At 39.2% G+C, this 15408-nt stretch overlaps 1 protein-coding gene across 1 annotated transcript; it reads right to left on the minus strand.

Annotated features, from left to right (window-relative positions):
- Positions 1–1033: 1033 nt before the first annotated feature.
- On the minus strand, positions 1034–15360 carry VCAM1 (vascular cell adhesion molecule 1). Its single transcript, NM_213891.1, is given in 7 exon segments — positions 1034–1968; positions 5480–5746; positions 7701–7967; positions 10487–10753; positions 12036–12347; positions 14368–14646; positions 15200–15360. Coding segments are annotated over 7 exon segments (1617 nt in total). The 5' UTR covers positions 15264–15360; the 3' UTR covers positions 1034–1807.
- Between the last annotated feature and the right edge of the window lie 48 nt (positions 15361–15408).

The raw sequence follows: 15408 nt of genomic DNA on the forward strand, positions 1-15408 counted from the left end.
ATTTCAGAAACTGGAAATAACCCAAATATCCATCAACAGTAGAAAGGATAAATAAGTTGTGGCAAAATCTTATAATGGAATATACGCAGCTAACTATAATATGGATTAGTTATGCAAAAAAATTTTAGTGAAAAAATAAAGTTACAAATATACCATTGGATTATATTTATGCAAAATTCAAAACCTGGCAAAGAAAAGAATTTTTACTTAGGGTTACCTATATAAGTTAAAAATCTCCAAAGAAAGAAAAGGAATGGTTAATGTATAGTTCAAGATAGTGTCTATGCCTCAGTGAGAGTTGTGGTCAGCAAATGGCATCTAAGAGGCCCTGAAGGATAGTAATGCCCTGTCTCTTGGCCTCAGTGGTACCCACAGGTGTTCATTTGTTGCCCTTGACCATGAGCGTGTTCATCTACATTCACTCTTTTTGGGTTTTATATATATATATATATATATATATATATTTTTTTTTTTTTTGCTATTTCTTGGGCCGATCCCGTGGCATATGCAGGTTCCCAGGCTAGGGGTCGAATTGGAGCTGCAGCCACCAGCCTACGCCAGAGCCACAGCAACGCGGGATCCGAGCTGCCTCTGCAACCTACACCACAGCTCACGGCAACGCCAGATCGTCAACCCACTGAGGACGGGCAGGGACCGAACCCTCAACCTCATGGTTCCTAGTCGGATTCGTTAACAACTGCACCACGACCGGAACTCCCTGGGTAAAACATATTAAAAAAAATTTTAAACCACAGACTCTAAGGTCACAAAACCAGATATTTCAATTCCATAGGGTAGGATGGCCCCAAGAAATATGAATGTTTTTCAGGTTCCCATTTCAGGTCCTCTGATAAAAGTAATCTGAGGACCACACTTCAAAATCTTTATCCAGATATCCAGATATCCAGTCAAGTATCAAATATCCAAGACTGATGGGTTTGAATGCATCAGTCTTGGAACTTGACCTTTTGAAAAGAACTACAACATGATTAAAGGAGGCAATTTATAGTAAATAAACACACAATTCTTTCAATTTCAGAAATTATCACTTTACTATACAAAAAAAACCCTAAACATTTACAAAAGAAAATCGAAAGAGGTTGTACTTTTAGACCACATAGAGAAAGTTACACAAGAGTCTGATGAACAAACAACATCATAAAAAAACTCCGTACCATGGCAGTACCATCCGGAGAAATCCAGTCAACCATTACACCATAGGTTGAAGTGCTTAGTACCTGAAAGTCAACCCAGTTCTTTCTTGGTTTATCATTTGCCTGTAACAATCTAAAACCCTGGCATCTTTACAAAACATGAAATTGTTGTCCATGACCTTTATAGGAATCAAATATTGTTAAAGGAAATAAAATATTGAAAAGTCGTAACAAAATATTAAAAAGATGACATAAAATATTAAAAAGTGCCAGTCATATTAAGATGCATTAAGTTATAACGATCAGTCCAAGCAACACTGATAATTTTAGAAATGTGACTATGGAGGGCTGATATTGCAGGCGATCTTCCTATGGCATAATTTTATTTTACATATATACAAATCACGTTATTGTACATACACTTCATGACACCACCCCAGTCACCATATCTCAGGGGTAGTGCCTATTTTTGAGAAAGCCGTTTTCCTTTGGCTTCGTGCACACCGCAAGGGCATAGGCAGCCATGTCTTTCCAAGAGTTCACTGCATTCAAAGTCTGGACTCCCAGCTTGTTGTTTTCCTTGTGGAATGATGAGCAGTATTGAGGATTTGAACTGATAAATAATGTCTCTGGTTGAACACTTCAAACATCAGCTACACTTTTGATTTTTGAGCGTCTACAAGACTATATGACCCTCTCATGTTGGCTTTTCTAGCAAAGTAAATAATCACCCCGATGGCAGGTATTATTAAGGAGGATGCACAATAGAGCACGAGAAGTTCAGAAGAAAAATAGTCCTTGTTACTTTCTCTTCCTGGAAAATAACAAAATTGATGCAATTAGTGTCTGGTACAAAAAGAATTTGTTTAATAATAATAGTTACATGTTTTAACAGTACAACTAGTTCTCTAAAGAGAAGTGAATCAAAGCAATGATAAGGACCAACAAGACCCCAAATGCATATTTCTTTGAATTATCCAAATAATCAGTTAGTAGTTGCTGTGGGTCTGAAGATGACAGTTGTTGACTTGCACAAACTTGGATTCACATAGATTGAGGTTCAACTGCAGATTAGAAGGAAGGGTGCGTTTTTAGGGTTTATTTGCAAGAGGTAGAATTGGAGACGAGTGTTTGTTTTAGGAAACATAAATATATACTAAAGAACTAGGACTCTGATCACTATGAATTCAAGTAACTAACCAGTTCTCTAAGAAAATCCTTGTAACTCTTAGAGTGTAATCATTATAGTCAAACACTACATATAAAAGGAAAGAAAAGAATTCTTACTGACAGCTCTTTCAGGTACATAAAGAAAACTTTGTATTCTATATCTCTGAAATAGGATATCTTAACATACATCATTCCCCTTCATTTATATCATCTCTCGATAATAGTTCTTGGGCTAGCATTATATTTTAGCTTAAATGTTACTCAGAGACGCATTCTCTGATACACATTTCCCCAGTCTAAATTAGGAACTGTAATGTTCCTTTATAACCTACTACATTTTCCCTCTACAGCTCTTATCACAGCTTATAATTAAATACTTGTTTGTATGATTATCTATTAAAACTGATTTCCTCCCTCAGACTGTATATTACTTAAAGACATGTATCTATTTTCTTTTTGATCCACTACTGAAGAGCTAGTGCCTGGCTCACTGCTTGAAGTAGCTTGCACCTGATAAATATTTTTTGAATACATTTTTTTTCTTTCTACATCCTGTCATTTTTGTCATTTAGTTGTAAAGTGGGTCTAGAAAGTATACCAAAAAAATGTAAAACCAGTACTCTTCCTATTCTATGAAATATCATCTGAAAACTCCAATACCTATTTAACATCTTAACCTTATAAGAACGTCTGAAGAAGATGGCATGGTGTTCACTGGACATTCACCTCTGTTTACACTTATATTTGCACAGTATCATAGGACCGCAAAAATATTATTTCCTCAAGTGGTGTATCTATATATATTGTCTCAGTGCTTGACAAATGATTTGATTTTGGTGATTATTGCCTTCCCCTCTAGAAGTTTCTAATCATTAGAGGTCAATCAAGAAGAAAAGAATCACTAGGGTTAGAGGATGGGAAGTTCATTTATTTGAATTACTGAAGTTAAAAACATTGCACTCTAAGCATAATGATAATTGCCTTATTTTTCTACTTTCCTCTGCTAGAGTAGGACTAGTCAGAGTATAAGGATAGTATTTTAATGGGATATCCATTATCATAATTATGGTTGAGCATCAAAATTGATTACATGCTGGGCAGTGGTACTTCTGCTCCTATTGTTTTCATCTCAATTTGATAAATATTATCTTTTGCCTTTGGTTTTCCCCTCAGGCATCACAGTAAAATGCAAATTTGCTGTTGAGTTGGTTCCCAGGGAAACCTTCAAATGCAGTTTTCTATTAGCTGTATAAACACTGAAAATTCTAAAGACTCCCAACCAGTTCTATCATTGGAATACATTCAAGCAAGTATATTTGTAAAACAAAATAAAATTAATTTTAAAAGTCAACTAAATAAAAGGATAATAGTTCAAAGTTCCCAGAAAAAATGTCAAATTTTTGTCTCTGTTCACCTCTAGTTTTTTAACCACATTTAATTTGGGAGTCTGAATTTCTAGCTGAGTGCCTAATGTGTTTTAATTATTCATTTACGCAATTGAGTGAAAAATGCCAAATATATAAGCTACTTATCTTCATAAAGCAATTAAAATAGGCGATAGAGTATGAAAAGAGTTAAAAAGTGGAGAAGCAGCTTTAAAAGAGAATTATAAAATGTTAGGAGGGAGTTCCCATTGTGGCTCAGTGGGTTACGAACCTGGCTAGTATCCATGAGGATGCAGGTTTGATCCCTGGCCTCACTCAGTGGGTTAAGGATCTGGCATTGCTGTGGCTGTGGCGTCAGCTGGCCGCTGCAGCTCTGATTCAACCCCTAGCCTGGGAACTTCCATATGCTGCAGGTGCAGCCCTAAAAGGCAAAAAATAAATAAATAAATAAATAAAATGTCAGGAGTCCAAGTTCCTGGGGCTAGGCTTAATTAAAGGTAGCCTGGAGGCATCGAGGATTAAACAGGAATAAATTAATGTCGACCTACTCATCACTGAGATCTCAGTCCATCCAGAAACATCCCCAACCTCATTAGAAGCCCTGATTATACACCCTCCCTATGTCATTTTGAGTGACGTGATACAAGGTAAATATTCCATTCTTTGAGCACATAGTCACTCCATTGGCCAGATCACCTCTTTTCAGGATAACCATTCCAGGTGGATGACTAAATGTTTTACATGTAGTTGTGATATTTTCCCCTTCTTTAACGTTTCTCGAGAGGTCTATTGATATTTTCATGTTTTGAGGAGCTACCGTGAAGACAGAAAACATGATAAGGCTTGTAAGCTTGAGTAATTTGGTCAAATGAGTAAAATTTTTACCTATTTTCTGTCCTAGGTTTAAGTTTTCTCTACTGATAAGTGGTGGCTAACACTGAGAGTCCAGTGCCAGAGGCTCTTTAGAGCTGATATTTGTTTGCAGTCTTGTTCACTCCCGGTTTGGCTTCCAACACACAGTGGGAGCTCCTTAGCCCTCAAGGAGTGGGAAACAGAGTAGTGACGGCTGACGTATTCCGGTTCTGCTGATAGAAGCCACAGATCCTTCCGTGCACTCCAAGAGGGGTTAGGAGATTAAGAGGGTCCTGAAGTTTCCCTGCTGGGGCCACTGCCCCCTCCCTCTCTGCCCCCATCAGAATAGGGTAGGATGGACAAGAGGCTTGGGTTTTCTAAGGAGGCCATTCTGTAGTCTAGAGATTCCTTTGTGTGCTTCAGCATTAAGATTGCCTTTCTCAATTATCACCATGAAAAGTGTCAGTCCAGAAGATGGGCAGTTACTCCGTGTCCAGAGAGTGGCACCCTCTTCGGATAGGAAGGAAAAGGACCTGGATAGAAACTTCCTTTTTCCGTGTGCCAATTCTACGTCTTTAGTTTCTTAAAATCCCCAGGAAAAGGAAGGGTTTGAAAATATGTTTAAATGCTTAGGAAACACAAGACCTCAGAGACCAATGATGAATTGTCAACATTTAAAAAAGCAAATGGGAATTCTACACTGACCCGTGATTAATGTCAACTTCCTGGCTAAACTCCATAGGATACAGCAGCTGTGCAGGATTATTCCAGGAACCACTAAGAAATAACCATAATCAAGATGGGATTCGGCTCCATTTTTGGCCAACTCAATTTATCTAGTCCTTGAAATTCTTTACAATCCACCAAACCTCTGACCTATTATAAAAAATAATTTAAACACACACACAACTAACTCACCTTTCACGTCAAGCGTTATACTTCTTAATTGCAAGCCAATTTCATTCTTGGATTCACATTCGTATACACCTGCATCCGCTAGCCGGGCCCTGTGGATGGTATATGCACCATCGGTAGACTTTAGCACCGTGTCGCCTGTCTCTGCTTTTTTCTTCAGGATTATCAAAGTCGGGGGGACATTTCCACATGTACAGGAGATAATGACAGTGTCCCCTTCCTTGACGCTCTCAGAAGGAAAAGCTGTAAGTTGTAGATCTTTTGGAGCAGCTGTAGAGAGAATTTAAAGACACCTCTGATTGTGTGAACTCTAAACCAATTCCTTATTAGTTTAATGACAGAAACAATAACTGTCCAGATGGTGTCTGCACTGACTGTTGGCATTAAATGCTTCAAGGGGCCAGGAAAGAAGTTATTTGCTGGGTGGTTGTAAATGATCGTGCTTTTCATAAACAAAGACATCTCTCATGGTTCTCTCATATCCCTTAATATAATTCTTTATATTAATACCATTCTTTATCTTCTCGCCTAGCCAAAGAATAGGTGTTTTAAAATAGTTATAGATTTCAGACTGGACAAGAATTGGTTTTTCTGGTCACACTGTTGTGCAAATATTTCTTTAAGAATAAAGGACTTTACAGGCTTCTGAGTTTTGAGCTGGACTATCCCAGGTGAAGAAATTAAGCTGTGCAGAGATGGTTCTGTCTTGGGAGTTCCCGTCATGGCTCAGTGGTTAACGAATCTGACTAGGAACCGTGAGGTTGCGGGTTCAATCCCTGCCCTTGCCTAGTGGGTTAAGGATCCGGCGTTGCTGTGAGCTGTGGTGTAGGTTGCAGATGTGGCTCGGATGTTGCTGTGGCTCTGGTGTAGGCTGGCATCTACAGCTCTGACTAGAGCCCTAGCCTGGGAACCTCCATATACCAAGAGAGCGGCCCGAGAAAAGGCAAAAAGACAAAAAAAAAAAAAAAAAAAATAGAGATGGTTCTGTCTTTAACAGCATCAATTACCATTTATTAAGTGCCAGGCCCTGGCCTAAGTACCTGACATACAACCTTGGTGTTAGCACGGAACCCATGAAAGAAGGTACTGCGTCAGCCTTTTATCATGAGATGCCCATTAAGTTCATCTGTTTTATGACCTCATTTGACACTCTTCCCCCACTCAGAGCTACATCCTGAGGGCTTCCTTTCAGGTAGTGCATTTGCCCTTCAAGATTCTCCCTTTAAAATACAAATTGTTATTATTATTATTTTTAAATTTTATTGGTGTATCGTTGACCTAGAGCGTTGTGTTAGTTTCAGGTGTACAGCAAAGTGAATCAGTGATACAATATATCCATTCTTTTCCAGATTCTTTTCCCATAGAGATTATTAGAGTATCGAGTAGAGTTCTTTATGTTATTCAGTAGGTCCTTGTTCCGTAATCTGTTTTATATATAGCAGCGTAAAATACAAATTATTATTGAGACGAGGTAACTAGAAAATCACGAATACCTTTGCAGAAATAATACCAAAGGGTAAGAGAGGAACAGATAGCCATAGTGAAAACAAGGCCTTGAACCTCAAGAGAGAAGGAATGAGGGAAGTCCAACTTGATTACTACATGATTTTGCTCCCAACTGCCTACAGCTTCAACTGGTCACCTGGGAATTGTGTGGTTTTTGTTGTTGTTGTTTGTTTTGTTTTGTTCTCTTCTCAGTCTTGCCTCTCCATCCTGGAAAGAATGAGTCTGGAAATGCTAACTTAATCCACTCTAGTGGTTCTATGCTATTAAACTGATAAACCAGAGGGCACAGGTCACTGCTACTCAGTCTTAGAATTTATAAAAAGCTTAAGTGCTTTCTTAGCTTCTAAGTCAATACTACCAGGCATCTTGTGAGCTAGATAAGGTGGCTTTAATTTTAAGCAATTTCCAAATACATCTTTATCCTTTCTATCCTTATTTCAACACCACAATCATTGCCTAAGTGTGACTGGAACTCTTGGCACAGTTCTAGGAGCTAACATTCCACTTGAGGTTGAGAGAATTTTAGGATAAGTGACTTAGAATGGTTCATGAAAACCATTGGGCGTTTTCCATGCAAAGGAACTATCATGAGCTCTTCAAAACAGCTCATTGTGTTTTGTTTCAGTGAAAAGTTCGTGTTCAAAGAGGATTTGTTCAAAGCCAATAACACAATCAAAATAAGACTAGGAACAGTAACTCATTTAACTGCTTAGCTTACCTTGGATAATTAATTCAACTTCTTTTCTGTTTATTCCAGCCTGGTTAATCCCTTCACACACATAAATACCGGAATCTTCCATTTTTGTAGATGTCAAGGTGAGAGTTGTATTCTCAGAAAGAGGCTCTAGATTCCCATCCCTCAGCTTCTTGCTCCAGAGGATTTTCGGAGCTGGAAAGCCATCACTAGAGCAGGTCATGTTCACAGAACTGCCCTCCTCCAGGGTGGAGGAGGGGTTGACGGAGATGGTCGTATCCCTGGGAGCAACTGAAAAGGCAGGGACCCTTGTTAGCTTGACCCTTTAAACCCTGAGTTCCAAAGAGTTTAAAAAATATTTCAAAATGGGGCTATGCATTCAGGCATTAGAGCAGTTCATAAACCTTGACAATTTCACCAAAGGAGGTTTCTGTCCCCATTTACTTTGGCAGATACAGAGTGATAGTCAAATATGCACATATCATGGATATTTTCTAAGGGAAACAAATTCTAAAGAAACACTTTTGCTACCAAAGAACGGACGGTCAATGATAGTGTGTACTGACATTTATAGTCCATTAAACATGACCACGAACCATGTGAATTGCTTATGAAGAAGGGGAGTCGAGAGCTCCCTCTGTGGTGCAGCAGGTTAAGGATGCAGCATTGTCTCTACAGCGACACGGGCTTGGCCCCCAACCTGCACCGTGGGTTAAGAATGCTTTCCTCAAATTACCCTAATAAACTGAGGTACTATCAGATTTTGAAAGAGAAAGATCATTCACAACAGCAAGCAGACTTTCTAAATTCTTTCTATGCTGGTGGGAGAATGGAGGATTTGGAAAACAGATCTACTTCCCACCTAAGAGTTTTCAGATGTCCGTGTGTGTCACCATGTGACTTGTGACAAAGGTCCATTGACAGTTCAACTGTCTCTTCAGGGCTTAAGGTTGTTAGTATCTTGTGATGCAAAATGCAAAACAGCAACTCCCTAACCCTACAGCGCATTTCCTTTCCACACGCAATGGGACGCGGCCCATTATGGGGTGGAGTTATTCCAGGATGAAAGATGAGCTTTACATGCTTTTATTAGTGTAATATTTTTTCCTGGTTTCCTGAGAATGCTGCCATAACACCCAACTGGTTCATCTATTGAGACTGAGTTTCAATTGTATTTTTGCAGTCCTCCAAGTTTAAACTCCATGTTTTCATATATTAAAAATTTGTTTTGCTCATGTTTGCAATTTTTTCATTCAGTATCTACTAAGCACCCATGATGTGCCAGGCAGCCAAGTATTAAAACATACACACACATAGTCCTTGACTTGAAGGAGCTTACAGTTTAAAGGAGAGACACTAAAATAGGTATATTATTTTGGCTCTTGTTAAAGAATGTCTACATTATCTATTTACGTATCTGTTACTCTCTAGATTAGGAATTCCTCCAGGGCAAACCCATAACTTTTTATGTCTGTCCCCTCGCCACAAGCACAATTCTTGGATCTCGGACAAGGGCTCCTAATTAATACATGCTAAACTGAACAGGAGTGCATACAAGTCCATGAGAAGTGCTGGATGTACATGAAGGGATCAACAACCAGCTTTGCCTGACTCAATCTGAATTGGGAGGCTGACACCAGGTTGATCTTGATTCTGAGCTGAAGGAACAGCAGAAGCAGAAGCATGAGTTCACCAAACAGAAGTTTCTAACTAAACTGTGAAGAGTTTTTTGGTAACTACTTTAAGAAATGTGAATTTTAATTGATATGCAATTAGGATTTGGTTGAAGTCATAGAAAATGTGCATCTTTTTGTGGTTCAGGTAGATAACTGTGGTAGCAGCACATATGATTATGTTGGGGACAGAATGATAACAGGGTGATCACTTAAAGACAATTAGCTGTAGTTGAAAAATCAGATTTGGGGGTTAGATGGGCCTATGTTGAAGTTATAGTAAATGCCACTAGTGAGCTATGTGACTCTAGGCAAATTGTGAACTATTCTGAGTCTGAATTTTTATTCACCTTGTAAGGCACTAGTAAGGACTAAAAAGACAACATTTTTAAAGGGGAAAGCAAATTCTTGGCAAATAATAGACATACAATAAACAAGAGTTCTTATTAATGTCAGTGAGACACTATTCTCTCATCTGTAAAACAGATATAAAATGCTTACTCTTGAGTTATTTCTTGAAGACTACAAGTAACATATGTAAAGTACCTGGAATATAGCTGCTGTTGAATGAATGTTATTAAGAACATCTTTCAAGAGTCCACATGAGAGATTATGAAATAAGGCAACAGCAAGAATGTTGAAGAAAAGAGAAGCAGGGTCATGGAAACTTTGGCGGGAAAGATTTTCAAGAAACGCGAGTAAAATAAATATGTAATTGTGCTAAAATACATGACTATCAGATGGATCATCTATAAAGCTTAACAGGAGTTCCCTTGCTGACTCAGCAGTTAACAGACCCAACTAGGATCCATGAGGATGCGGGTTTGATCCCTGGCCTTGCTCAGTGGCTTGGGGATCCTGTCATGATGTGAGCTGTGGTGTAGGTTGCAGACTCGGCTCAGATCCAGCGTTGCTGGGGCTGTGGTGTAGGCCAGCGGCTGTAGCTCCAATTGGACCCTTAGCCTGGGAACCTCCCAATGCCACGGGTGCAGCCCTAAAAAGCAAAAAAAAATTTAATTTAATTTAATTTAATTAAAAAATAAAACTTAACAAAGTAATTTTGGTAGTGAAGCTAATTCGCTATGGCTCAAATCTGAAAGATAGAAATTTATCAGTCCTTTTTCATGTTCTCCTTACCTTGAACAGTTAATTCCACCTCTTTTCTGTTTGTCCCAACCGGATTAACTCCCTCGCACACGTAAATTCCAGAATCTTCCATCCTCATAGCAATTAAAGTGAGAGTTGCATTCCCAGAAAGGAGCTGTTGATCTCCATTATCTAATTTCTTGCTCCAGGAAATCTGTGGAGCTGGTAGACCTTCACTGGTACATGTCATCATCACGGAGTCACCTTCTTGTAGGCTTGTGGAGGGATTCACAGATATAACTGGGTCCTTGGGTGAGACTGAGAAGATGGCACAATATGAGCAATTGCTAAGCATCATCTTGATCCCACAGCACTACTGTATTTCTCTCACAGAATGTATTTACATGCTTTCATGAATTAGTCTAAATTACCTGCCGAACTAGAGAAAACAAAGAATGGCTGAGTTATAAAAATAAGTCAATCCAGTTTCTGACTAACTTGGTGGAGCTACTTCTTTTGATGTTTGGTGTTTTCAGATGGCCATAAATACTCAGAAGTTAAGAAAGACCCTTGGAATAATGTGCGTCAATCTCCCAGGGAAGGTTGAAGTTGGGGCTCAATATCCTTGCCAAGTGCTTGTGAAAGTCAACTTCAACACTTATGGTGGGAGGCAACCCACAGCCTTACAATAAACACAGTCCATTTGATTTTTGGAGAGCTCTAAGTATTAGAACACATTCTTCCAACTGAATTGAAATCTTCCTCTTTGTAACTAAATTTGACACAATGGCCAGAGTTCAGTCCTCTACTGCTAAAGAATAAATTAAACCCCACTTCCACATGAATGTCTTTCAAATCCTTAATTATAGCTCTTGTTTCCGAGTTTTATCTTCCTTAGGGAAAATATCTCCTATTTTGACTATTCTTCTCAAAACATTAATAAAAGCCTTTCCATCTCCCTCCCTTTCAGCTAAACCTGCTACAGCAGGCAATGTTCCTTTGAAGTAGGGGGTTTGGAGCAGACCATAGCATTTTAGTCTAGAACAAAGCACCATGAGTCCACTCCTACACAATTTGGGGATTATAAGACTACCCCAAATCCCCCAGGAGTCTCAGGGAGCATGGCAAAATCAAACCTCACCTCCCCTCTCCTACATCATGCCGTGGGTACAGGTGAGCCTATGCATATGCACACACACACACACACACACACACACACACACACACACACACGCAGAATAAGTCCACATCTTGTAAAACCTCTATACTTCAATATTTCAAGCCATATTATAAGAGTTTACAAAACATGATTAAAAACATTTTGTCAGTTGAGCCTAGTAGGAAACTACTGCCCAATCAGATAGAATTATTCCCTTTTGATAGACTGAGAAATTAAGTGACTCACGTACACAGTTAAAGGAGCTGGAGCTTAAGCAAAGTCTGTGCTCTTTTTATTGCATTATGAGGTTGACACTATTATGTTCTCAATGACTCAAAATAGTGTAAAAACTACAAACAAGTTCCTTCTTGACTTTAGCTGCTGAGTTTTTTGCTGTATGCATCCAAACCAAATCCTTATAGACCACACATAAGTACTTACTGTAGACTTGCATTTTTTCTGGTGTTGTCTTTACTGAGGGCTGACCATCAATGATTAATGTAGCTTGACAAACAATAGCTTTCCCAATATCCTCTTCGGTAGGAGTAAAGGTAAATTCCAAACTCTTCGTTTCCTTGGACTTTATGTCTATAAGCTCCAGAAAGTTCTGGGACACCATGGAATGGTTGTCCTTCAGTAATTCTATCTCCAACTTTTCAACCGGGTAAACGTCAGGCACCAGACACCTGACTGTAACTGGCTTCCCAACTTCTGGAAGGCTACTCCAGTGAATCTCTGGGTCCTTGGGGAAAGCTGCAAAGTCAAATGAATATATACAAGTGGACTTTTTGTTCATGTTGTACAATGTCCCTCACCAATTTAATGCAATGTGAACTAAATCTATTATTCTTGTAACTACAGTCTTAACACTGCCTCCCCAAATGCCTAATTCAGTGTCCTAACTGATACTCCACTTGCACTTTTTAGTGTTAGGGAACCCACTAGTTCAGTCTTCGCAAGGCTACTTTTCACTGCAAATCTTCACAGTGGTAACATGTTGGCTTGATTCAAGACTGTGAACTAAGAAGAATACAAAGGTCTCAACTCTAAAGAATATTACAATCAAATATGGAATGGAGAAGGGACTGTGAAACATAATGAAAGACAGATATTCTCGAAAAAAAAATTTTTGGCAAGATATTTAAAGCCAGAAGGGTCTTCATTTATCTTTTTTAAATCTTCAACTATTTGGTACTTGTGAGGAGAGGCAAAGGAACTGGAAATGTTTTGCCATGTGAAGACAGAGAGAGTTTTTCATTTTTCCACCAATAATTCTCTCCCTTATATTCTGTAAGAAATGCACCTATGACCCACATAGTTTGCCGTCAGGTATTATAAGAACTCTCTACTTTCCCTTGTATTTACATAAGGGGGCCTTTCAAGGAGCTCAGGAGGCTACACAGACATAAACTATGCATGTTCAACCAGCATAATTGAAAGCAGTCGGCCAGGCACAATTTCTTGGGAAGCATTAGCAGCATATGAGCTTGTTGAAGAATCAGTGAAAGTTAGTGAACAAAGTTGGGCTCCTACAGCAGAAGCAAAGCAACAAAGTTATAAAAGACAATCAATTGAGGTTTTCATGAAGAGATGGCTATAAAGGATTCCAGGTTTTTTTTGAAAGAGCAGTGATTTATTTCAGGTTGTTTTTTTTCACTCCTCCTGCTGCCTTTCTTTGCTGGAATGAGAATGGTTTGGGATACATGTTGGTAGGCTGGTAAACTAGGGGTATTTATTCATTCACATTCACAAAGCAAATCTAGTTCATTATACAAAGATCCTTGAGGTTGAGTGGTTGAGCCTTAAGATTTAATGGCACAAAAAAACACAAAAAACAAAACTTCCTAAATTCATCTCTGCCAAAGTCAAATGAGGGAACTATTTGCAGATATTTTCCTTCTGTCTAATGGGAAAATGCTTGTACAGAAGCTCATTAATTTAGACCTCTTGCTTAATCTTTAGACTCATTTTAAGCACCAAATTGCATAAGAATAGATAAATGGAAAATCCCTGAAGGATGGGATTCATGACTCATTTAGACACACGGACAAGTAATATGTAAAGATATAATCCACAGTTTCTACTGTGGCACAGTGGGTTAAGAATCCATATGTGGCGGTTTGGCTTACTGTAGAGGTGCAGGTTTGATCCTCTGTGGCGAGGGCTAAAAGATTTGGATTCAATCACTGGCCCAGGAACTTCCATATGCCTTGGGTGACGCCATTTAACAAAATATAGAAATAATCAAATAGAATTTTTTTTTTTTTATTTTTAGGGCTGCATTCATGGCATATGGAAGTTCCCAGGCTAGGGCTGAATCAGAGCTATAGACACCGGCCTACAGCACAGCTCACAGCAACACCGGATCCTTAACCCACTGAGCAAGGCCAGGGATCGAACCTGCGTCCTCATGGATATTAGTCAGATTTGTTTCCACTGCACCACCAGGGGAGCTCTAGAAAAAATTTTGATAAAATAAAAAGAACCTTGAAGAACGTCATTTTATGGCTAAGAAAACTGAAGCCCAGGGAGGTTGAGTCTTACAGTTGGCCACCATGTTTATGGCAGAGTTGGAAACAGAAGCCAAGATTTGGGTTTCTGGTCTAGTGCAAGATTCACTCACTTTCTCGGTGCACTTTGTCCTCTAACCAAGAATCTGGACATGAATACCATACTTAATTGTTATTCTTTTAAAACCTTACTTTAAAAAAAAAAAAAAAACGTATTTTAAAGCAAAATGGGGAGAAAATCAAATAATCTCTAAAGTACTCACAGTAGATCTCCACTTGGATTCCTCTTTCCCCTTTCAAATTCCCGCAGGAGACTGTGCACAGATAGGAGTGTTCATTCTCAAAACTAACGGGATTCATGACCAGCGTGGATCTGGTCCCGTTAGTTTTCACTTTTCCATTCAGAGGACTGTCTATCTGAGTTCTCCAAGAGAAAGACAGGGAGGACTCGCAGTCCGGTGCGCTGCAAGTCAGGGAAGCGGAGTCACCAATCTGCGCAATCATTTTGTCTTCAGGGAAGATCTCGACTTTAACATTTTGAGCTGCAGAGGCAAAAAGAGAAACCCAAACGTACCACGGGTTTGTTTACGGTCCTATTGCTTCTTCTCTGTTCCAGTAGAACACTCAAAATACAACCTGGCTGATCGCCTTCCTAAAACTGCTTTGGACCAACACAAGGCAGCATTGGAGCTGCTGCCAAAAGAAGGTGTTGAAATCACCTTCACTTAAGAGAACTCTCACTTCTGACCTCGATACCCATTGCTCAGAGTTGTTTTGTCACTAGCCAAGTCCAATGTCATTATCGAGTACAGGAAACTAAAGAGATAGACCTTCCTAGAGATGGACTCCAATTACTCACTCATTTGACATGGAAAAAAAAAGGTATACAAAAAGCATCAACTTTGCAGCTTCAACTATGACAGTGAACCAGTAGATAGCAATACTCAGTGGCACAGTGAAAGTTAGGTTAAATTAAGTCCTCTTGCTCTTTAAAAACCCTAGTGCCTTTCTTCACCACCATAGCAAAACTGACCGAAGCCAAAATCAGGGCTAAAATGCAATGCTAGCATTTGGAACAGATCAAGGAGAACTTACAAACGGCAAACACCATCCAAAGTATATTTGAGGCTCCAAAGATCACGACGATATTCCTCGGCATTTTAAGTTGCTGTGTGACGAGGAAACAATGGTTCCAAAACCCTTCTTTGTGTCCTCCCTGAAAGTGCTCAGGAAGAGTCTTGAGCTCCAAAAGCCAGTGAGGTTCAGTGAGGAATGAAATAGAAAGTCTGCTCTTTATAAAGGGT

This window comes from Sus scrofa, chromosome 4, assembly GCF_054392235.1.
Source record: "Sus scrofa isolate SSC_HxYL_T2T_F1_AM1 chromosome 4, Sscrofa_HxYL_maternal_Yorkshire_Landrace_v2.0, whole genome shotgun sequence".
NCBI lineage: Eukaryota > Metazoa > Chordata > Mammalia > Artiodactyla > Suidae > Sus > Sus scrofa.